This window comes from Simochromis diagramma, unplaced genomic scaffold (assembly GCF_900408965.1).
Source record: "Simochromis diagramma unplaced genomic scaffold, fSimDia1.1 OVJJ01000596.1, whole genome shotgun sequence".
NCBI classification, from domain to species: Eukaryota; Metazoa; Chordata; class Actinopteri; order Cichliformes; family Cichlidae; genus Simochromis; species Simochromis diagramma.
In genome coordinates this window covers 10049382-10072993 of record NW_024387245.1, presented here as the reverse complement: position 1 = coordinate 10072993, position 23612 = coordinate 10049382, and the positions used below count along the sequence as shown (strand labels likewise).

The 23612-nt window shown below is 40.9% G+C and overlaps 1 protein-coding gene across 14 annotated transcripts in view; it reads left to right on the top strand.

The window, feature by feature from the left end:
- Nucleotides 1-23612, top strand: part of dnm1a (dynamin 1a) — a 50553-nt gene that overhangs the window by 2910 nt on the left and 24031 nt on the right. For 7 of the 14 annotated variants that reach the window (XM_040053180.1, XM_040053177.1, XM_040053179.1 and 4 more), the window contains exons 2-14: nt 8831-8904; nt 10237-10386; nt 10511-10714; nt 10887-10985; nt 11998-12158; nt 12265-12407; nt 12510-12645; nt 14787-14854; nt 16297-16435; nt 20252-20338; nt 22066-22136; nt 22222-22273; nt 23010-23021. In XM_040053180.1, the coding sequence (XP_039909114.1) occupies nt 8831-8904; nt 10237-10386; nt 10511-10714; nt 10887-10985; nt 11998-12158; nt 12265-12407; nt 12510-12645; nt 14787-14854; nt 16297-16435; nt 20252-20338; nt 22066-22136; nt 22222-22273; nt 23010-23021 (1396 nt within the window). Of the gene's footprint in view, nt 1-8830; nt 8905-10236; nt 10387-10510; nt 10715-10886; nt 10986-11997; nt 12159-12264; nt 12408-12509; nt 12646-14786; nt 14855-16296; nt 16436-17700; nt 17840-20251; nt 20339-22065; nt 22137-22221; nt 22274-23009; nt 23022-23612 lie in introns of all 14 variants that reach the window. The other 7 variants (XM_040053183.1, XM_040053185.1, XM_040053178.1 and 4 more) reach the window with 3 other exon arrangements.

Genomic DNA, 23612 nt, shown 5'->3' with positions numbered 1-23612 from the left:
ACTGGTGGATTAGATTTTGATTTGGTGATGCTACGTGTCTGGTAGGTGTGACAAAGACAGTTAAAACCATTTGAGATATTCTGTCCTAACCTCACAAGAGCACAGGAGCAGTAATCAAACGTACCTGTTAGTCTTTATCGTCTGTCCTTTACTGTTATTGCTCACGGTGCTTCTTACAGTTCAGTGTGTCTCCTCTCAGTTTAAACTCTGATTCCCCAACTCATGAATCTCTAAATTGAAGTTCTACTTGGCAGTGAGGTTAAACTAAAAACATGATCATAACAAACACACTAACGCACCGTGCCAGCACAAATCAAGATGCACAGTCATCACAATGCGTTTGTATTTTGAAGTATTTCTCTTTAATCGCTTCTTTCATCACCAACCATTTTCTTGTCACGACTAAAGTAGATGCAACTGCTTCTTTTTACTTTTCCTCTTTAAACCAATAAATGGGAAACTTATTTCGATATTTCTTTATGGCAACAAACAGTGATGAAACAGATGAAACTGATAGATGCCACTGTAATTTCATCCAGGCCAGACATCTGAGGGTATTTGATCTGCAGTAAAAAATTGTTTAATGTTTGTCTTTTAATTGACAATAAATGAGCTATCTGGCCTTCTGCAGATTTATTTCTCTCCATGTTGACCCGGCCGAATCGTTGGCTTGCCTGTCTGGCAGTAAACAAGACATGATTATGAATATGAATTTGAGCTCATCCGCTCTTTCTCATTTGTGGCCGTTTCCCAGTCAGTAATTAAGGCTCCCACAGGTCTAATTATCTCAGACAAAGCAAGAGAGCTCTACTCGTCTTCGTTGCCAAACACTTGCAGTGCCAGCTGAGTGAGATCTGTTAGTACCCAGTAACCGTGAGGGTGGGGGTAAATCCAGTATTGTTACATGTGTAGCGTAGCATTTATGTTAAAGGAAGAAAAACAGTTCATATACTGAACGTTGGAGGAAAACAGAATGAGGTGATTTAGAAAGTAAAAAAAAAAAACAGTCACTAAAATGGAAAAGCAGCAGCTGTGTGCTGCAGATTTCCTTCAGTAAAATGAAATTTTCTTACTGAATTCATTGTTAGTCGGATGACTCTGCTGATGGGACAAATCCACATAGGATGGCATAGAAAGCTATTACAGAAAATAACCAGGATGTTCAAGATCAGTATGTTGAGTTTATCAGGAGAGCTCGGTAGTCGCTGTGAATGATGTTTGCAAAGGCTTAGCTGCAAGGTTTGCTCAGTTTCAGCACCACGGACAGCTCTTTGACTGATTCCTCTGGAAAAAGCCAAATGCTGATTTTATCATTGGAAGTGAGGGTTGCTCTTCAGCTCTTCGTGTATTATAGTCATGTCATTATGGAAGATTAAAAGGGGCCAGTCAGTGGATTATAGAAACAATAGCTTTTTTTTTAAGCAGAGGATTCATGCTTGTATCGAAACAGGCCAGGAGATGTCCCGCAGTCTTTCTTAGCATTGCCTAAGGGCATAATGAGTCATATGAGTGGTGAGAAAATGGTGATAATAGGAATGTTTGCCTTTTATGCACCGAAGCCCAAAGATTGTTGTTTGCTGAGGTGTGTCAGGTGTTTTGTTATCAGTGCAGGCTGTGAGCACTGGAATAGCCCAGTAACATAAAACTCCAACATATGTTTTTTTTCTCTCTCCCTGCTGCCATCACTGTTTTAACCCTCTCGAGGCAGGCGTTGCCGATTTGCAACAGTTAAAAACTAACAACCTGATTACCCCACATACATGTTTTATGAGTTTGTTTTACTCAGAAGTACCACTGCAGGACTTGGTTGTGCATTAGCAACAAAAGAGTTAATTTGAGCCTGAGAGGGTTAACCCCAGCATAGGGTTTAAGATACATACCTGTTTCCACATGTTACATAACACTGAAAGGGTGTAAAGTGTTCTGATGAGCAGCAGCAGGATATTATCCTGTCACTAGATTAAAGCCTTTACTATGTTCAAATCAAAGCCCAGTGGGAGATGGTGGGGGGATGTAGAGGCCTAACTTAATTAATTGCTTATGAAGAATAATGTGAGTGAGTCTCATGCCTAAAACGTGAATCTTTTTCTTTGATTCCATTGGATGTGATCAGCAAAGTTAGACTTGTAGAGTTCGTAATAGTGCTAATTAATCAAGTGGTAACATTTTACTTTACTTCCCCCGTAGTGTTAACGTCTTGCATGATTCTGAGTGAAATGGACTAGTAAAGAAAGCAGAGACTTGAGGGATTTGACGGTCGAACAAATATAACAAGCAAGATCGTTCTTCTTGGTTTAAATTGATATCTGCTAATTTTCCATCTATTTACACTCACTGGACACTTTATTAGATAAACCTGTTCAACAGCTTCTTAACACAAAGGTCTAATCAGACAATCACATTGCATTTAGGGGTGTAGACAGGGTTAAGATGACCCGCTGAAGTTTAAACTGAGCATCAAAGTGGGGAAGAAAGGTGATTTGGTGTCAGCTAAAACATGAAATTGAGGCTACGATTCATATAGGCTCACCAAATTTGGACATCAGAAGACTGGGGAAAACTTTGTCTGATCTAATCAGATTTCTGCTGTAACATTCACATGGTAGGGTCAGAATTTGGTGTTGTAGCATAGATCCACCCTGCCCTTCATCAATGGTTCATGCTGGTGGTGGTGTGATGGTGTAGGGGATATTTTCTAGGAACACCCTGGGGCTCTTAGTAGCCATTGAGCATCATATAAACCCTGCAGGTAGTATTATTGCTGACCATGTCCTTTATGAATGGAGTGCATGACGTGATTTACATCATGGATGTGCAGCTGACAAATCTGCAGCAACCGTGTGATGCTATCATGTCAATATGGACCTAAATCTCTGAGGAATGTTTCCAGAGAGTCGCTGAATCTCTGCCATGAAGAATGACGGCAGTTCTGAAGTAAAATTGGGGTCCGGCACAGTACTAGCTAGGTAAAAATAAACTCTATTCAGACATTGGTAAATAAAGAAGCAACACAAGACTTTCGGAATAATTTTTTTCATTAGTTACAACTTTACATGACATGTTTTTTATTAACCGATTAATTGTTTGGTCAAAATGTCTTATTTTGTTTGATAAATCTTCCAGATAAAGCAAATAAAAGTGGGAAATCCTCACAGATGAGAAGCTGGAAACAGATAGTGTTTAGTAAATTCAAATTGAAACAATACCTCAGCTCCATTTAGTACCAAATAAAAATGTTGTTTCAAGGAAACTTCTAAGGAAATCATGAGGCATTTATGGGACTTAAATGCAGTAATTAAATATGCCTTAAAGAGCGAGTTAAAGTGTAGAAACAGTAGAAAGTGTGGGCATAGTAGGAGCGGGGAAGCAGTTGGAGAGAGACGGAGAGAAGAGAGGACATCATTCGTTCTGATACTGCTACAGAGGATTACCACTAATCTCTGTTTGGGCCGGAGCTCGCCTCCAACACATTCTCCCATTGGCTCCGGTCTAATCTCGATGCCCACATATCCAACAAACGCCCTTTCATTGGCTCCACCTTCCCGTGTGGTTTATGGGAATATGTGTGCACGTGTGCGTCCATTATTCACCAGTAAAAACAGTGTCCTTCTGCCAAAACACAAACGCTGCCGGGAGGGAAAATTGCCTGTTTGTGCTGGTGCACCGCTGTCAGGACTCGTAATGCTGCACGCATTAGAACGGGATTAGATGAGGCTCAGTGTCTGACTGTGTCTGGGAATCGGAAGTGAGGTGACGCATTTGCTGAGAGCAACAGAGCTGCATACTGAGCTGGAGTTGTGGGGAATATTACAGTGTCTTATAGAGAGTATCTAAAACATATACAAGGCAAACCCATCCTGGGTGAATACCAAATACTCCATCCTGGGGGCTGTAGTTGTTGACGTACTGTTTAATTATTATGTAAGATTTCTTTAAAGTGGAGCTCTTTGTACTGATTAAAACAGTCAGGTCTACACGAGGGAATAAGACAGTCTGTGTGCATGTGTGCACTCGTCCTGGCATTTATTTGTACACCACTGAGAGGGTAGACTTTATTACAAAAAGCAGTGAGTCACTACTCCACAGCAGCTGGCGCTTACTAGCTGCGTAGGCGTGTTTTTGTGTGTTTGTGCACAACATCAAGTGATGGAGGCTTAGCCCGAGTGCCTCCAAAAGTCAAATCTATCAGGTTCTTTTCTTTGAGTGTTTTGGAACCTAAAAATACATCAGTTTGTTTAATCTGCTTTGAGTTGCTGCAGCTGCAGGAGACACACATGCTTCACACATGCTCAAGCACCTTCCTCCTCTTTTCACTGTGCTCACAACTGATTAGTTTTGATGGTTTTATGGTATCCTGCAATATATACACAGTATATCTACATAGAGACTGAGGGAAATGCAGATTTAGAACTGCTGCAGAGCACTACATACTGGGGGCTAATTTTGTGTTTTTCATAAAGTCACTTGACGAAACAATTAAGGGTGAGTGCAAAATAACTCAAAATGGCCATATGCATCCAACACGACACATTCGTTTCATATACAGTCATTTAAAAAGAAAGCATGGCTTCTTTCAAGTCCAATGTTTGACATATCGGGTCATAATAAAAACCATCTGATGAATAAAAATACTGACATATTATTTAATTCTTTGTTTATTCGTTCATTTAAAAAGGTAAACAGCAGCTAGGTGCTGATAATTAAATGTACATGATTAGCAGCCGTTGCTGCCCATCAGTCTCGGAATGGTTAAAAAGCTATTTCCAAACAAATTTATGTCCATCATTCTACAGCAAGAAGGTTTATTCAAATGGAAAACATTCAAGACAGCTGTCAGTCCTTCCAGGAGTGGATGTCCTCCAAGGTCAGCGTGAAACTGTAAACACCCTAACAGCGACTTCTCAGGATCTTCAGGCCTCAGTTAGCATGTTAAATCTTAAAATACATAAAAGTACAATTAGAAAAAAGTGAACAAGTTTTGTTTGGAAGGAAGGAAAAATCCTCTTATCTTTAAGAAGAACATGGCTGCACAGCTTAGATTTGCAACGTTGCATCTGAAAAATCCACAAGACTCCTGTGAGGGGAGATGTTTGGTCATAATGCAGAGCTTTGGAGTTGTAATGCACAGTACTGTGTTTGGCAAAAAGCAAACACAGCACATCAGCACAACCACTTCATACAAGCTGTCAAACACAGTGGAGACATGATGATGATGATGATGATCACAGGACTGTCACCTTGCAGTCACTGGATTGACCATGAACTCCTGGCTTTACAAAAGTATTTTAGGGTCAGATGTGAGGCCGTCTGTCTGAGAGCTAAAGCTACGCTGAACTTGGGTGATGAAACTGGACGATGATCCCAAGCAAGCAAGAAAATCTCCAACAGAATGGCTAAAAAAAAAAAGAGAAAAGAATGAAGTATTTGCAATGGCCAAACTTCCTGCACAACAATGTGACAGACTGATAAAGTGATAAAGAAAAGATGGTTCTGCAAGCTTTTGAATCATTGTGTCTATGTAGTTTTTCACAGGAATGCTTCTTTGTTTTGGCTTGGATTCTGTTAACTAGATAATGACACAGTGTTTTTATTGCATATGTTGTTGTTCAGTTCAGGTTCTATTGAAGTAATCTTAGAACCTGCTAAGGACCGGGTGATTTTCTTATTATGTCCTGATACAAGAAACCTTAGAGTCGAATGAGGGTGTACTTTTTTTCTTTACATGATTGTAAGGGTGTATGTCTTCCTGCTGCCTACTGCTCACACGGATTGTTCGACAGGTCCATTCATCAATCTATGCAAATGAAGAATATTACCAATAATGTATTTCCTAGATACAATGGTTAGGACTCAAAGTGCTCAGTGCACTTACACTGTGCGTGAGTGCTTGCAGAAGATATTTAATGTACCTAAATACAGACAGCGTGTTTCTCTGTATGTCTCTTTGTGTCGTCAAAACAAATCATCTTGTGTCAGCTTTGTTTGTTCATTTTTCTTTTTTTAAAAAGTGTGCTGTGGTGATTATTTCAGAACATCTGGCAGTCACACAACCATGACTGTTTCCAGTCCCTCACCTCACTGTGGGGGATGGATCTGAGGAGGGTTGGGGGTAGGTGGGGCTGGCATCCTCTCTGAAGAAGACATTAGGTGATGAGCAATTAAGAAATGAGGATGTTGATGGTGTTTTCAGGGATATGACCGTTTCCTTGGCAATGCAGAGGAAATATGGGTGTTTGGGAGTGGAGCGAGAGGAAGACCCGCAGTCAAGACCATCTGTCTGCTGGGCAGGTAGAAGAAAGGACAGACACACAAACAGTGGATGATGAGAGATCTGGTTTGCTTTGTTCTACAGGCACCAACAGAAGAGCGCTGGCTCTGAAACAGCGCTCAGAATAAAGCGCTCTGCTGCTGCTGGGTTCAGAGTAGCAGCTGTTGCTAATAAGCAAACAGATTTCACACGTCTTTGTTGATAGTCGTTGATAGTCAAAGCTTGCTGATCGTGGGTCTAAGAGATGTGCTGGATTAATATCTGCACAACTCAGCAACCTGCAGTTTTAGGATTTATGAGATTATATCACACGGTTCAGTCTTTCAGAAAGGGACACTTTCTTCAAGTTAGAAATCCTGTATTATCTGGGGTTTTTTTAGTTTTTGGATCAATTTGAGAGTATCTTACTACCAATTTCTTGCTTGTTCTCTTATAGTATTATGCTGTTGTGTAGCAGACTGCTTCTTGGCCAGTTCCAAGTCATAAGAAGAGAACAAGAAGAACAATTAACAGGGAAATGTTCATTATTGAGCTTAAAGGTGCTGGTAGGCAGATACTTACAGCAGTTTAAGCACAGACAGATCAGACTAATGATATCTCAGTGTAACATCCTTATGTGCTTTTTGACAGACTTCCCACTGTGCTCACCAACTTTCACATCAGATCGGTGAATTCGTCAGAGAACACAGCTCAGACCTGATTAACTCTCATCTCATGACTCCGAGCTGCCTCAGGCTTTGCCTCAGGTTCAAACAGAGACCTCATCTATTTCTTATGAATGTTACATTCAGTTGCCCAGTGTTGAGCTCTCTCACCAGATACTGAACAGTTTGTTTTTGCATTGTGCAAATTGAAAACGTTTTGTAGCTTGATTGCATTTCTGTCATTAAGCTGAGGTGACTGCAAGTAAGGTTCACTTGAAACTGTTGTAGAGAAAACTAGAAAACCTCGCATCGCTGAGAAATTGGTGTCACATCAGCTGAGGGGCACAGGGTGTAAGAGGTGAGCTGACGCTGATGCTGCATCTGAATAGCTCCAGGAAAAAAGAGATATTGTGCAATGGAAAGCATAGCTGTCCGACAGGCAGGCATCTGGATGAGCTGCTTTACAGCTCAGACACACACAATCAGTGTCAGTAGCTGTATGCAGAACACATTCATTTGCATGGACACATACAGTTAATACCTCAATTCAAGAAATAAGCAGCAGAAATAAGCATATCAAACACCTGTTTCATTCTTAATTTGTCACCCTTCACATGATTTAGCTGTGATGTTCATTAGTCATGTTTTGGTGGTTTTTGGTTAAAATATACACAAAACTAAACTCTAAACGGTTCCATGAAGGCACCGCCTATTCAACGAATCATAAAGTGGTGAGTGGCAACTGTTAAATATTGGTCAGAATAGTAATCCAACTCTTGGAAACCTGCAATCTGTCTGAAAGCCACCAGATGGCAATAGCTGTGGTTGCAATAAAAAGTCTTCCCATCCTATAGAGATCTATAGGAAAATGACTCTGTCTTAACCTCTGTAAACAACTTGCTGCAGACTTTATGGAGTCACTCACTCATTTGGGGTCATACTGAATAAAACATTAAATCTGTTTTGTAAATCTTGATCATACCTTGTTTCAGAATGGACGATCACATGTGGTAAAAAAAAAAACCAGGACGCCTGCTTGTTCACAACTTGTCAATCAAAAGGCATTAGCCAATGAGCTATTTTTCTGTCTGTGGCTGTAGTATGGCATAAACATAAACGAACCAGCCATCTTCGCTCCTTATTTAGGGTTTGGTCATCACACTCGAGGCAGTCATCTTTGGACTATACAAGGGCCACTGATCACAGCTAATGAGCGCGTGCACACTCCAGTTAGCATATTCTTTCTCACATGATGCAGCTGTTTTATTAAAAGCAAAGAAACTTGATTTGACTCGATTTTCACTTAATACCTGCTCGCTGCTCATTGCCATCCCATTCCGAACACTTACAAGCTGTAAACTGAATGAATTTAATTTAATTTAAATTACTTCATTTTATTCAACATGACGATTTGCTGTCTCTCAGGTTTAGTGACCTGCTGAAGGGCAAAACGAGGAATATGAAGATGTCAGTTTGAATCTATTTTCGTTTATTTCATACGACTAATTTAAAAGTTAGAACAGGGTCTAACTGGTAATGAAAGAGTTTTTAATTTGAGACATAATTCAACATGTATCAGTGATGGATCAACTGAAGCTTGACCTGTATTTTGTTGCTATTTTATTACTTATTTCCTGCTGTATTGAATGCACTCCCAGAACTGATCCCTGTAGAAAACAGCTAAGTGGCCTGGTGGCCTCGTTATTTTCATTCACTGACTCTTCTCTGTTCTTTTCTCCTGCTGCTGTCACATCGTTGATGACACAACCTTTCATTTTTCTGAATGGATTTGTTTGCTTTTTATATTTGGAGTAAATTATCAGGATGGCACAGTAACTGTACTTTGTTATTGTAGCCCTGCTGCATTGTGGTTGTTTTCACTGACCATCATCTCTGCCATCCATCTGTTGTGTTGCAGGGATTTTCTTCCCCGTGGCTCTGGCATTGTGACCCGCCGTCCTCTGGTCCTGCAGCTGATGAACTCGCCCACCGGTAAAGCTCACCAAATTCCTTTGAAATTGCATAATGGTTTATCTTGACTGCTTCACTGACTGGCTAATCATATTTGATATCTACAGCTGATCAGACAGCTGTTCTATTTGTACAGAAATCTTGACATCTTGAAATCTGTCTTGACATTTTATTGGGAACTGTGCATCACTCTGAATACATGTGGTAAAGATGGCTGATTTGAGTCTATTTATTCTTATTAACCAGTGACGCTGAAAAAGCCGGAGAGCTACTGTAACGGTGATTGCAGTAGTTTTCTTGTGTCTAATGCTTTGAAATAAGTAAAAGGTATAAACATAATACAGTGTTTAATGAATTTATTACACGACCTGTCATAAAAACAAGAAAAGACAAGTATTTTACAAATGTGTCAAAGTCTGTCATCTGGCACAGTCTATTTCATTTAAGACTAAAAGGAAGGTTTTCACTTACTTCTGTCCTTTTAAGTGTGTCTCGATTTCCTAAAGTCAGCATGTAGTTGAATGAACTGCATCTTAGTTCACTTCACAGATTTACATTTAACATCTTTGTGTCAACAGAGAGTCTAACTGCCTTTAATATTTTACTTCTATTCCAAAGGCTGCCACATCCACATCCCTCTTTATTCTCTTCAGACACAGGAGCTTCATTCTTGGCCAAACCTTCCGTCTCCTCTCATCACGTTCTTGGCCTTTATTTATTTATTTTTATTTGTTTGAAATGTAGCTGTTATAACATCCCCTGTCATTTTATTATTTGTTGCTGAGCCTTCCTGGAAAGACACAACACTTGGGAAAGTAGCACAGCTTTTAACCCACTCTCCCATCACCCACCCAACCCTGGCTCCTCCTGGAGTCTAATAAGTCCCCCTATCCTCAGAGGGAAACCATCCGTGCACATTTGCCATTCATCTCTATAGACTTGCGATGACAACATCCTCCCGTTACCATAGTTACACGTTGTTACATTGATTCAGGATCTAGCAGAGAGTGTTTTCTCACAGCGTAGTCATGGTGCGAATCATAAATTACTTTGCGTTAATCTAAAATCAATACGCGGTCGCAGCAACTGTTACTTCATGAATCAAGCTCTAACTGAGTTATCTAACAGTTTTTAATCTGTCTTAAGTCTCATCCAAGGACACATCGCTTTGCAGCTGAGCGTCGTTCACTATGATCGACATTCAAAACCTTTAATTTCCCATGAACAAAAATCATGTTAAAAGGGTTTGATTCAACTCTCTGTTTAGCGTCTTTGCTGTCCACCTCACCGGATCTTCTGATATTCTGTCACATTACTTTCATTTGTGTCTCACTTTTTTGCCGTTTCTTCCAGAATTCGCCGAGTTCCTGCACTGTAAGGGTAAAAAATTTACAGATTTTGATGAAGTCCGGCAGGAGATCGAGGCGGAGACGGATCGCGCGACTGGAGCCAACAAGGGAATCTCCCCTGTGCCCATCAACCTGCGTGTTTATTCTCCGCACGGTGAGGCTGACGCAGTTTTATTCCGCACACACTGAAGATTTAATCTGTGTGTAGAGCATCAATAAGTTTAGTTTTGAATTGGCTTTGTGTTTTCTCTTCTTTCTTTTCTTTTTTACCCTCACAGTGCTGAACCTGACACTTGTGGACCTGCCGGGGATGACCAAGGTGCCGGTGGGCGACCAGCCTGCCGACATTGAATTTCAGATAAAAGACATGTTAATGCAGTTTGTCACCAAGGAGAACTGTCTGATGCTGGCCGTCTCCCCGGCCAACTCTGACCTGGCCAACTCCGACGCTTTAAAGATTGCCAAAGAGGTCGACCCTCAGGGTGAGTTTACACACATGTAAAGAAGCTAATAGGAGTTTTTTAACTCTTTGTTTCTACTTGCATACCAGGATTCACGATGTTTCATTTATAATTGCTCTTTGTATCATCCTAGTTATTTTTATACAGATGCACATAATGAAATACTGTTGATAAATTTGCGTGACTGGGTCAGGTTTAAGGACCATCGGTGTGATCACCAAGCTGGACCTGATGGATGAGGGGACCGACGCTAAAGACATCCTGGAGAATAAGCTGCTTCCACTCAGGAGAGGTGCGTAATACCTCAGCAGCACGCTCACACAAAAAGTAGCACCTTTTCTGTCTCCTTCAGGTCGGTCGCAACGACGCACTGTTTCCCCCTTGTGGTAACTCAGAGCTTTTCAGTTCTTCCAACATCTGCAACGAAGAACAGAAACAGGGCCAAGGGATGTGGGAGAGCGTGTAAGAAATCAAAAGACAGACAAAGGGGTGAAAGAGAGGAAGAGCTGGAAGGAAAAGCAGGGGAAGGGGCAAAGAGAAAAAAGCAAAAACACTGTCTTGGAAAATAACTCGCATGTAATTTGTGAGCTGCCCTTTATTGCAATGTGCTGATGTGGTGCTTTTCTTTTCCATTTGCACTTGGTTAAAACCCAGGCATGTGCTTTGGAATATTTTCCATTTCCTTTGTTTTTTCTATACTTTTCCCCCCTCTCCCTTCTTTTTCTCCCCGTCTCTCTAACGCTGTGGATATGCACATTTACAAGGCTGCTGGCTCACAGTTGCCTTAGTTATAGAGCATGAAACAGCTTTTAACTGAGTGATGCATGAGGAAGCTTAACTGGAGGTGAAACAGGATCCTTTTGACCTAACCTCTCCTGGTTATTTCGCCGCACTTCTTTTTTTTTTTTTTGTCTCTCTACGCCTTAAAAGAAGAAACGCATCCAGGAATTCTTTCTCTCTTTCTGGTTTTATGCAAATCCCTCTTCCCCCTTTTCTCTTCTCCTGTCTATATTCTTTTAAGTTCTCGGTCTGAGGTCTCTTAAAATGTGGTTTAACATTATTAAACACATGTGAAACAGTTGGGTCCTTGGAGGGGCTGTTCAGACCTGAGGTCATGGGTAGAAAATAAAAACCCAGAAAAGTTCAGTGTTGCTCTAACACAAGTCTGTATTATCTTCCAGACAAATTACAATACCCGTTTCAAGTCTGTCAGGAAACGATCAAAGGAGTTGGATGGTTTTCTCTAAATCTGTCAGTGTTTTAGGGTTTACTGTGAGTGTGGAGCTCTCTGTCTGCTTGTCCAGGTTACATTGGTGTGGTGAATAGAAGCCAGAAGGACATAGATGGAAAGAAGGACATTAATGCTGCAATGGCTGCCGAGAGGAAGTTCTTTCTCTCCCACCCGGCATACAGACACCTGGCTGACCGCATGGGAACTCCCTACCTCCAGAAAGTCCTCAATCAGGTGTGTAAACATGTGAATGTAGTGAGCCCATTCCTATGTTTTCCCAAAACACTATTTCAGTTTTCTAGTGACCTTATTCTGATATTCTGACCTTTGACCTGCACAGCAACTGACCAACCACATCCGGGACACCCTGCCGAATCTGCGGGCCAAGCTGCAGAGTCAGCTTCTGTCCATCGAAAAGGAGGTGGAGGAGTACAAGAACTTCAGACCTGATGATCCGTCTCGCAAAACCAAGGCTCTCCTGCAGTGAGACAAAGCGCACACACACACACACACACACACACACACACACACACACACACACACACACACACACAGAAATGTTAATATCTGCACCTTTTCCTGTAGGATGGTGCAGCAGTTCTCGGTGGATTTTGAAAAATGCATAGAGGGCTCTGGGGACCAGATCGACACGGCCGAGCTGTCGGGTGGTGCCAGGATCAATCGCATCTTCCATGAACGCTTCCCCTTTGAACTGGTCAAGGTGTGTGTCGGTTTTGAGATGTCAGGAAGTTATGCGAAGGGTTTATATGGCAGTTTAGTGTCTTAGAAACCTTTCGATTATATTGTACTTGTTATTGTACAATGTAAATCCAGTGCTGTTCAAAAGTCTTGAGCCACACCTCTTTTTGTGTGTGTCTGATGCTAGGAAAAAGGGAAATAGGTTCAGGGCTTTGTTTTAAAACATGGGCAAACATACATAGAAATACAGTATATAAGGCAAAACAAGGGAATTTCTCCAATTCTAATGATCATATTAGAAATTCAATATTTGGTATGATCACCTTTATGATCTAAAAACAATCGGAAATGAAGGTAAGAGTTCTTATAATTTCTTATAGTATTCAGGATTCATACTCAGGCTTCTTGAAGGACATTAAAAGCTTTGTGGATGTTGATCCTACACTGTTTCAATAATGTTATGGTCCGGGCTCTGGGAGCCCAATCCATGGCTGACAGTGTTTCATTGTGTGTTTTTCTATCCAGGTATGCTTTTACTGTATTGGCAGTGTGTTTTGGATCATTGTCATGCTGAAAAATTAGCCACTCAATCAAAATCTGACTTTACTTTCCTGCATTTATAATTCGATCAGTTTTGACCAGAATCAAATTGATGGCTTAAATGCAACTACAGCAGGTTCAGAGTCTCTTCTGTGTTTTAGAGATGGCTGTAGGTCCTCGCCATCCTGTGTCATGTCTTCACTTGATTTTTCCCCCCCCTATTTCTTAAGGATGTGACTTTTAGATTCTGTTCATCAGCTGATAGACTCCACTTGTCCAGTTCCCTCATATTTTTTTAAGCCACACTGCACACAATGCTGAGATATGACAAGTTTTTAGACATGGGAACTAATTATGTGTGCTTGAATGATTCATAGGTCAGTGTTAAGCAGCTCAACAAACAAAAAACATTCTTCTGAAAATGGCCCTGGGACTGGGTCAGGACTGGACTGAAAAAGCAGCCAAAGAAAAACTGTGGAAGACCTTCAGAAAGCCTGGAGAACTCAAGACTACTTTAAAAAAATACAAGAAAGTCTATCTCCTTGTAAGCTAAATCTAAACAAATGAAGAGTGGCTCAAGTCTGTAAATCAAATAAATAACTTTGGATTAGCAGTAATGTTAGTCAGCTGCATATTTCATTTGTTCGGCAAATTAAGTTTGTTAGGGGGAAAGAAAAGTAGGTCTCCTCACTGGGTCATGATTTATCAAAAGATGCATTGCTAAAAAAACCCTCTATGTAACAAAAAGCAAGTGGCTCTTAGTTGGATCTCCAAACATGGACAGCTCACTCCAAAACAGTCTAGTTCGTTTTTGGATGAACTGTCTTTGTAATAACTCTGTGTCTGTACTTTAGACACTGTCGACAGAAAAAAGGTCCTAAAGTCAAGTTTCTCTCAGTCTCTTTAAATCATGACATTTCTCCCCTTCATTGTCCCGCTTTCCTCGCCAAAAGGAAGTGCCTGAGCTTCTTCGCCCGGACGTCTCCCACCTTACCTCTCACACTGTTTCTCTCACCCCATCACCATTTCCATCCACTTTTAAAGCCTCCCCTTGCCTTCTCTGTCCGCCTTCCACCTTGTATTAATCCTCGAGGTCTTTGCTTGCTCCCTCTGGTCTGGTTCATTTTCTCTCACAATATGCCCGTCCTTTCTCTTCCCCGCTTTTCTTCCCTGTCCTCTCTCGCCCTCCCTTTGAGGATATAAAACTTACTGTCTGTGACCAAGTTGCAAAAAAAAAAAAAAAATGCAGTGTTGGTTTCCCCTGAGGTAAAAAAAAAAAAAGAGCAGGTTGCTTCCTAACCAGAAAACTTACTCAAAACACAGAAAACCCTCAAAGCCTGCCAGATACATTAGAAGCCGCAGCGAGTAGCTAGAAGTCAATTCATCATTATGTTTTATTTGCTTATGGTGCACGCTTCAGAGAAAATATAAAATTTTGAGTAAAAGCAGGGGAGAATGTGGCATCGCAGTAAATATAATGGAGATACTTGGACAAATATATTAAAAACAGATGTTGCAGGAATAGTCAACAAAGTCACATGAAAGCGAGCGCTGAGTTAGGGAGAATACAAAGTCTGCATGTGCATGTTTGACAACATCTTCCTTTCTCTGTCTGCCTTTCAGATGGAGTTTGACGAGAAAGAACTCCGCAAGGAAATCAGCTACGCTATCAAGAACATTCATGGCATCAGGCACGTCCGCCTTCCAGCTCACCCTCCACCCTTCCCTCTCTTCTTTCTCTGCTTCACCTCCCTCCATCTCTTTGTCTCAGTCACATCTAACCTGCAACTACCCTCCTTGCTAATCCAAGACAGCAGTAACACAAATTGAGGGCTCTGCTGCACACTAAGGTTATACAATATACTTCAGCACAGGGTCGTTTGGGAACAGACACAGCTGCTGACTGCTGGGTACCCTCGTTTTTTATGTGGTTGCACATTCATGCTGATAAAAGGGCTTTTCATCTCTGTACCTTATTTCTGGGATGTTCTTGTTCCCTCTTCCTGATGATGTGCATGTTTACTGTCTATTTTATTTCACCCCAAAAATTCGGCTAAGCTTTGATTTAGAGTTTTGTTTGTCAAAACCAAACTACGGTATATGGCAAAACTTGTGGGTTTGTATATATATATATATATTTATTTATATTTATAAAACATAAATGAGCTGTGCAAAGAAATCATATTTAATATATTTCCATTAGTGCCAAAATATTTAGGATTTCTATCCCTTCTGGTTTCTACTTCGTTCATGTATGTGTCTTTAAAATACCAGATAGATGTTTACCAGGATGTAAAAGCAAGATAAAAAAGAGTTGCTCTTCACATTTTGGTGTAAGAAAATCATGCTTCTGGTTTGAGTATGTTTTAAAATAACGAGAGCTGAGCAAAACACAACAATTATGTGCAACAAACAGACTTATAAAAAAAAGAGTAAGATAACATGTAGACTAAACAGGATAATACAAAAAATCAATTTGTTTAAATGTGGATTACTGCACATACACTGCTTAACAGTTTTATTAAACCACCACTAACTTTAAGGTTAATTCCACAGCAGCCCTAAATAACAGTACTGGTTACTGTATAATCCACCAATATAAACAAGCTCTTTAATTGAAATTATATAGTAAAATTATTGTTGTTATCCTTGAATTTTCAAATTGATTGTTTTATTATAAAAAGCTAAAAAATAGTAAAGAAAATTATTATTTTTATCAAGATGACGAGTTACAGTTCTTTTAGTTAAACTGTTTTTAGTTTGAAACTATTTTTTAAAAAGTCTTTGCTTTTATGACAGGTGCTCTATTACATTTGTTAAGCCCTGTATGTAAAATACTTGCTGTGATGCTTGATTATAAAAGGTATATGACTAATGTGAGTAACACGACGGCCTCTTTGGTCTAAAACAATAAAACAATAACTGAATATTTGCTGTGTAGGATCACATCCCGGTTCCTTGCCTTTTCTTGTCTTTTGCTGAATTTTTGCCAGAAGTGGAGGGTAAATCTTTATAATTAACACTCTCCTCTCTACCCAACCCTCTTTATTCCTTCTCTTTTCTTTCTTTCCACCAACTCCTCCTCCTCCTCTCGTCTTTCGGCCCTGTGGCTGCTTCTCTCTGTGTCGGGCAGAACTGGCCTCTTCACCCCGGACATGGCCTTTGAGACCATTGTGAAAAGGCAGATTGGGAAGATTAAAGAGCCTTGCACCAAATGTGTGGACATGGTCATTTCTGAGCTAGTCAATACAGTTAGGCAGTGTACCAAGAAGGTAAAAAAAATAAAAGCTAGCACTTTTTTCCTTGCTTTCCACCTCTTCAGTCCCTCTGCTGTTCGCTCCCTTTCACTCTAACCACCTGACTCCCTCCAGCCCTCGCTGCTGTTGGACAGCGAGGGGACGCCTGGAGCGGCAGGGTGGGCTGCTGTACGCCTGCCTGCCCTACCTTACTGTAGTACCGTGGAGGGTTTGGCTGGACAGGCTGGCTGTGGTAGATGGTTGTGCTGAAGAAACAGAGTGGGGACGCTGAGCGATCATCAGAATACGTCTGCCTTAGAAAGCTATCAGAGCATTCAGTGATGCTCGGAGTAAACTGATGGGTAACATCACGAGGGCAACACCCTTTCCACCGTTTCTAGTGCAAGCTAGACAAACACATACACATAAAATCCTGTCTTTCATTTCGAATACCTGGCAAGCGTATTGGATGACCTCAGTATCCGAACTTTCTCGTGTGTGAGATTGCAGCCGTGCACCTGCAGCTGACGGGAGCCATGACAATTACTGCTTAACTTCACGCCTCAGGGGCTGCACTCTGAGCGAAAGATGAGAGAAAGCAGGGCCAAAGAAAAGAGCAGCAATCTTTATCCACGCGGATCGGCTGTAACCAAACAAGTTCAAGAGCGCAACAACGCTGGGATGATAAATATCATGATCGGACTCCCTCTGGAAGTCAGAGGAGAGCTGGGTGGAGAGGGGTTCGACACCAGGGGAGATCAGGCTGTTTTGGCTGGAGGTTGGGGTGCACAGCTGCAGTCTCGTGGTGTGTTGCTTGGAGTTTTTGGCTGGCAGAGTCACGCAGGCTGGGAGCTCTTTCTATTTCTTTCAGTCTCCTCCTCGTCTTCTTTGTTCATAGAGAGAGGCTCCAGCACTGTCCTGTTTTAGGATGGCTTTAGGGGGAAACCAAATGTCTCACTTGCACTTTCTTCCTTCTGTGCTGTTTACCCTCCCCCCCCCCCCCCCCCCCCCCGCCCCCATCCACACACCCTCCCCCCTCTTGTCTTTGTCATCTTCAATCTGTTCTCCTGCTTCATCTCCAATTTTCACCTGCCTCATCTGTTTACTGCCCCTCTCCCTCACCATCTGTTCTCACGGCTTTCTTTTAAATTGGTCTCATCTTTTTACTGTATTTCCTTTCTACCTCCACTTACAACTCTTCATTCGATGCTTTTAATTTTCCTCTTTCCCCACCTATTTCTTCCATTTTTATTTCTTTCCTGCTCCTTTCTCTCTCTCGTACTGCCTACCTATCTCTACAGGACGGGGCTATTCACCCCCGACCTGGCTTTTGAAGCCATAGTGAAAAAGCAGATCCAAAAGCTGAAGGAGCCCACACTGAAGTGTATAGATATGGTAGTGAGTGAACTCACCTTCACCATACAGAAGTGTAGCCAAAAGGTAAAATGTTAAAGAGAACAAAGCCACTTTCGCTATCTCTGTTAATCTTACAGGTAAGGGTAGACTGATAGCTGGAGTTTTTTTTTTTACCCATACTTTATATAAAGAGATATGTGAGAGACAAACAGTATTTGTATCCCAAAAACACCTTGTATATTATATTTATTGGTTATAAGGAAGAAAATCATTTTTTAATGCAATGACTGGCTAAAATAGCGCCAATGCTATATTTTATACATGTTAAATAATGTTATATGAAGACTGTGCATAAAAAGCTACGTTGCTGTGCTAAAGTCTTATATCTTTATATGGGAAAAAGGTGCAGCGATTTATTGAAACATGTACAAACATATGTGGCAATGCAGAGCTCGTACAATACTAATGACGTCAAAAGGCTGCATAATTAAATGGTACCCCATGAGCCACATTGTGCTGCCCTGTAAAGGGAGTAGTGCACAAGTCTGATGCTCCAGAGACTCCACTGACTCCACCTTAATCAGCTGTGATAAACATAATCAACAATTACAACGTCTTTGATTAAAAAAAGCATTTTTTAATTAAAAAAAGACACAAAACCCCCCAAATTAGGACATTTTTAAGTGACATAAAATGTTGAGCAGTATTTGTAAACCGACCCACAATAAATAAAGAATGAATGAATTAATGTAAGTTTTGAAACACACTAAACTTTAATCAGCACTTATCAGTCTATCCTTGCTCCTTATGTAACCACGTAACCTTTATTGTAACTAAACTATGGTTATCATTTGGTTTTTTTGTCGGTTATAACCGGCCTTATATTGACAACCAAGCACACCGCATGTTAGACAACGTTTTGGTTTTTTTCCACAGTATATTTCATGATGTCTAAAAACCATTTGATTTAACCGGATTAAAATCACACCTTTTCTGTCTCTGTCAGTGTGGTTTAATATACCGGAGTGACTGGTTGTGTACTTCCACTCATTGACTAACTGACGTGATTCGAGCGTCTCTTTATTTCTTCTTTCATTTCTCTTTCGTCCTCTCCGTCCCGTCGTCCTGCACAAACCTTTGAATGGCTGCTTCCTCGCTAAGCGACTGACCAGCACAGAGTAGCAGTGCCGCCTCCTTTGGATTTCTCTTCACTGTCACGCTTTTGCAGTTATTTCACTGTATCAAAAAGATACTGTAACATAATACCCAGTGTTTGGGAAAATCCACAAAGGGGGTCAGTTTGAAGTCTTCCCACACCTCCCCGTCCCCCACCCTCCACCCTTTCCCTGCTTCTTTGCATTGCATGCCAGCCTGAATCTCTTCTCTCCACTGTTCTTTTTTCAGTGTCAGTTCTGAAGTCACTGACCGCAGCAGCAGATTTTGACAGATCGTGTCTGTCGTCAAGTTGCGTTGCATCTTTCTACCTGCATAAATTATCTGCTTCCATATGGCGCACGTAACTTTTTGCTATTTGGTACAAAAACTTGAAATGCTTCTCGTCAAAACAGTCTCCATTCGTAACGGCACAGTGATGCCGTTGTTAGTAGTGTGTGCCTTCTAAATAAAATCAACATTCTGATTGGGAGATATGCTTCAGATATGCACCCTCGGTCCTCTAAAACTTTAAATATGCAGTGTATGCTGTGTGATGTTGAAAAGCCTCATTATTATTGGCAGTAGGACCTGAAACAGTCACTTATTTAATTCAAATACTGGCAAAAATTATTTAAAGTGTTTCTTCTTTATCGGTGTCATCTGCTCTGTCAGCGGATCAGACCTGGAAGGCGCTAAATAAGCTCCCAAACAACGAAAGAGGCCAATCGGTACCTACTCACTAACCCTCCAAAGATGCACTGTAACTTGCACGAAAGGCTTTCTTTCTCGTGCTGCGATTATTTGATTTTCTTTGCTTTTCTCTCTTTCCTCACACTTCTCCAAATGTGTTTGTGTCACATTGGAGACCCACCAGCGTCTGCGTTCGTGGGTTTTGCAATGAGCTCATGGAAAAAGACCCACAGTGTGCTGGGAAAAAGAAAGCTTTTTCTGCCAGGAACATTGTTTATTCTGTGTTTGTGGTGAAAAAGAAGAAAAATCACAGACTTTGCTCTATTCTCTTGCATTTGTTACACGGTGGGAACGAATACACATTTGGCACGTATTATTTAATCTAACACAAGTCAACACCCACTCAGGGTGAGCAGTGACTAGAGCTGAGTCTGCGATAAACCCAGACCCCCTCAAACATACCGTGTTTAATTGTGTTTCTGTAACGTATTTTGTTGTGTTGTGGAACTGTGTGCTGTGGTTCTGTGAGATCTTTTTTTTTTTTAAATTTGTTTACTGAATCTTGTACATTGACGTGTGACAGTGTGTGCATGTGTTGGGATCTGTGTTTGTTTTTTTGGGCTACTTACCTACCGTTTTCTGTGCTCACAGCTGGCTCAGTACCCCATGCTGAGGGAGGAGATGGAGAGAATTGTCACTCAGCACATCAGAGACAGAGAAAGCCGTACTAAAGGACAGGTAAAGCAGACAAACAGTGTGTACGGTGTAAAGTGTGTGGGGGGGTTGTGATGGTGTGGTACGTTTGTGTAAAACAATGATATGGATGAATTGTTTTGTCCTGGTTTAAATCAGCGTGCATCCTGGTGTGTGCTGGAATTTGTCATTGTTCTATATAATAACCGCATCATGATGTCTTAGGAAGGAAAGTGCTTTGTTGTCTCTTAAAGTTGTGATATTTTGCTTTCATGAAGGCGGCTGTGAGATCTTTTTACTGGTCTGTTTCCAACTAGTGGTCCATTATCTCAAAATTTCCATGTCTGCAAACCATTTTCAGTTACAAGCTGCTCCTATTTAGTGCTTTAATCTTATTTCATATTCATTTTTTTTATGGAGAATATAATAATTTGTAATGTAGAAAGTATTTCTGCAAAGAAGCAGGGGCTTTTAACAGTTTGTTCTTACTCACTTCCTGCTGAAATAGTTTTTCTTAAAGTATATCAGTTTAATTTTACTTATTGACCAATCACAGTGCTTAAGACTACAAGTCACATTTAACCATGAATTCATACAGCGCTTTAATCTAAACACTTTACCTAAGTCACATACACCCAGTATACACCCACCAGCCACTTTATTAGTTGCACCTTGCTCGTACTGTTTTAGACCCAGTTTTCCATCAGAACTGCCTTTATTGTGTGTAGCAGAGATTTACTAACATGCTGGAAACACTCTTCTGAGATTCTGGTTCATTTTGATATGATAGTATTACACACATGCTGCAGGTTTGTCAGCTGCATATCCATAATCCCTGCTCCGTGCTCTGTGGTCATAAGGGGATCGACATAGTTACCAACAGTGCTCATAGTTTCTATGATGTATATATAATGATCAGTGGCAGCCGATGTGGTCTACTGCTGAAGCCCATCTGCTTCAAGGTTTGATATGTTGTGCATTAAGAGATGCTCTTCTGCATACCTCGGTTGCTTTCCTATCAGCTTGAAGCAGTTTGACCATTATCCTCTGACCTCGAGAACCAGCAAGGCATTTTTAGCCAGAGAATTGCTGCTCATTTTCTCTTTTTTTGAACCATTCTCCATAAAACCCTAGAGATGGTTGTGTGGGAAAATCCCAGCAGATCAGCAGTTTTTGAAATACTCAGACCGGCCCATCTGGCAACAACCATGCCAGATTCAGAATAACTTCAATCACCTTTCTTTCTTATTCTGATGCTCATTTTGAACGTGAATAGGTCTTGACCATGACTGAATTAAATGAAAGGGTGTACCTAATGCAGTGGCTTTTGAGTGAGTTGACCTAGCCAGAGCACTCTAATGAAGCCCATGTAGGAACAGGAAGAACATGGAAACTTCCCATCTGGGTTTTGAATCAGGAACTTCATGCTGTGAGGTGACAGTGTAACCTCTGTGCTGCCTCGTTCCCCTATAATTTTCACTGAACACTATGACCTTTCCAAACATTTCCGTGTAAATGCACACACACACACACACACACACTGTTACGAGAAAGAAGTTTAAAAAAGGCAAACTCCAAGAAACCAGTTTTGTGATGTTGCATTGCTCTGTGTGTATAGTGATAATAAAGATTATTCAGATTCAATGATACATAGAAAGTACCTCAGATTTAATTCATTGAGTGCGGCTGAATTACAAAATGAAAGCTGGGGACCAGGGCTCCAAAATATGATATATAAGTATAAAACTGACTGTTTTACTCTCTCTGTTCAGGTGTTGCTGTTGATAGACATTGAGCTGTCCTATATGAACACTAACCATGAGGACTTCATCGGATTTGCCAAGTAAGTTTAGAAATCTGCTGCCGCTACAGTGGAAAGTCTTTACTACTTAAGGTCAAAGTACAGTATCGCATGTTTTGTTGTGCAGTGCCCAGCAGAGGATCAACCAGATGAGCAAGAAGAAAGCAGCCGGCAATCAGGTACTCCGATCACTAACAGGCAGACACGCTGTCTGTATTCTTGCAGAGCTGTGCTGTTCACTCCAGGCCTCTTTCAGCTGCTGTAACACGATGATTCCACTCCTCCAAATATGTTTTGTCTGTTGGCAAGCAACGTGCCAGCTGAACTTTATGAAGTTTTACCCTAAGGCTTAGCTCTGTTAGCACTCAGCTCTTGTGTTTTCGCTCATGGTAAATGTTGCACAGCTATACGGTCTATGGTTACAGTGGGCAACAGCCCATTAGTTATACAATGCCACAACCCTGTGCTGCTCTTGTACACGTTACACAATAATGGACAACACTTGTGTGGTCACGAAACAGCTTGTCCTTTTGGTGAAAAACCATGATAGCTCCTGCGGTTTAAAGCTTTAAAGACAACAACAGTTATTATCTTTCCACCCAATAGAAAGCCTTCTAATTAAAAAACAACAACACAGTACAGTAACTGAATATTTAAGTGTAATGGCTACATATTTATGGTTCAGTAACAGCTTTTGGATGACGTTGCTTTTTTAAAGTGTTTTGAAGCACTTCCTGTGCATTCTTCTTCTACTTTTAGCATATTTTTATTTTACTCTCTTTTTCTTCTTCTTCTTCTTCTCAGCTCTATATGTTTTAGTATTTGTCATTTTGTTGCCTTGAGTTTCCTCTGAGTGTTTTCTTCTTTGCTCTCTTTCGTCCCTTCCTCCTTCTCTCTGTGGCTTTTACACTTCAGGATGAAATCATGGTGAGTAGTGTGGGGGCTGTGATTCTGTGCATATCTGCAGGTGAGCATTTGTATGTATGAGCTCACATCCATACACGTTACATATATCAGGATTTATGTGTTTATAAATGTTTAAACTTGTATGTCTTTTATGTATTTTAGGCTGTAATTAATAGTGGATACATGAGTGTGTGTGTGTGTGTGTATGAAATAACATTCAGAGTAAGTGCTAGTAGATTAGCAGGTGACTGTAGTTAGAGATGCTTGGCTGTTTCCTTGTTCTCCTTTTTTTCAGCTATGTCATCCCCACAGAAACACAATTACATTTCAGGGTTGTAAATATGCCATAAAAAGCTTTTGTGCACATAAAAAGAAGTGTGATTCTCTGTTGTATAATGTTATTTTGTGTGTGTGTGTGCGTGAACCCCACATGCATCTTTCAGAAAGGCCCAGTTTGGAGATGTTCAGTGTGGCTTTGGCTCTGCAGTTGATTTGCTTTGGCAGTAAATAGATGCCCCCCAGCAGTAGCTTGAACTACATGAAGAGGGAGTCACACGTCTAAAGAAGCAATAAAGACAAAAGACAGAAAAGAAGAGAGTCTGAAAAAATTCT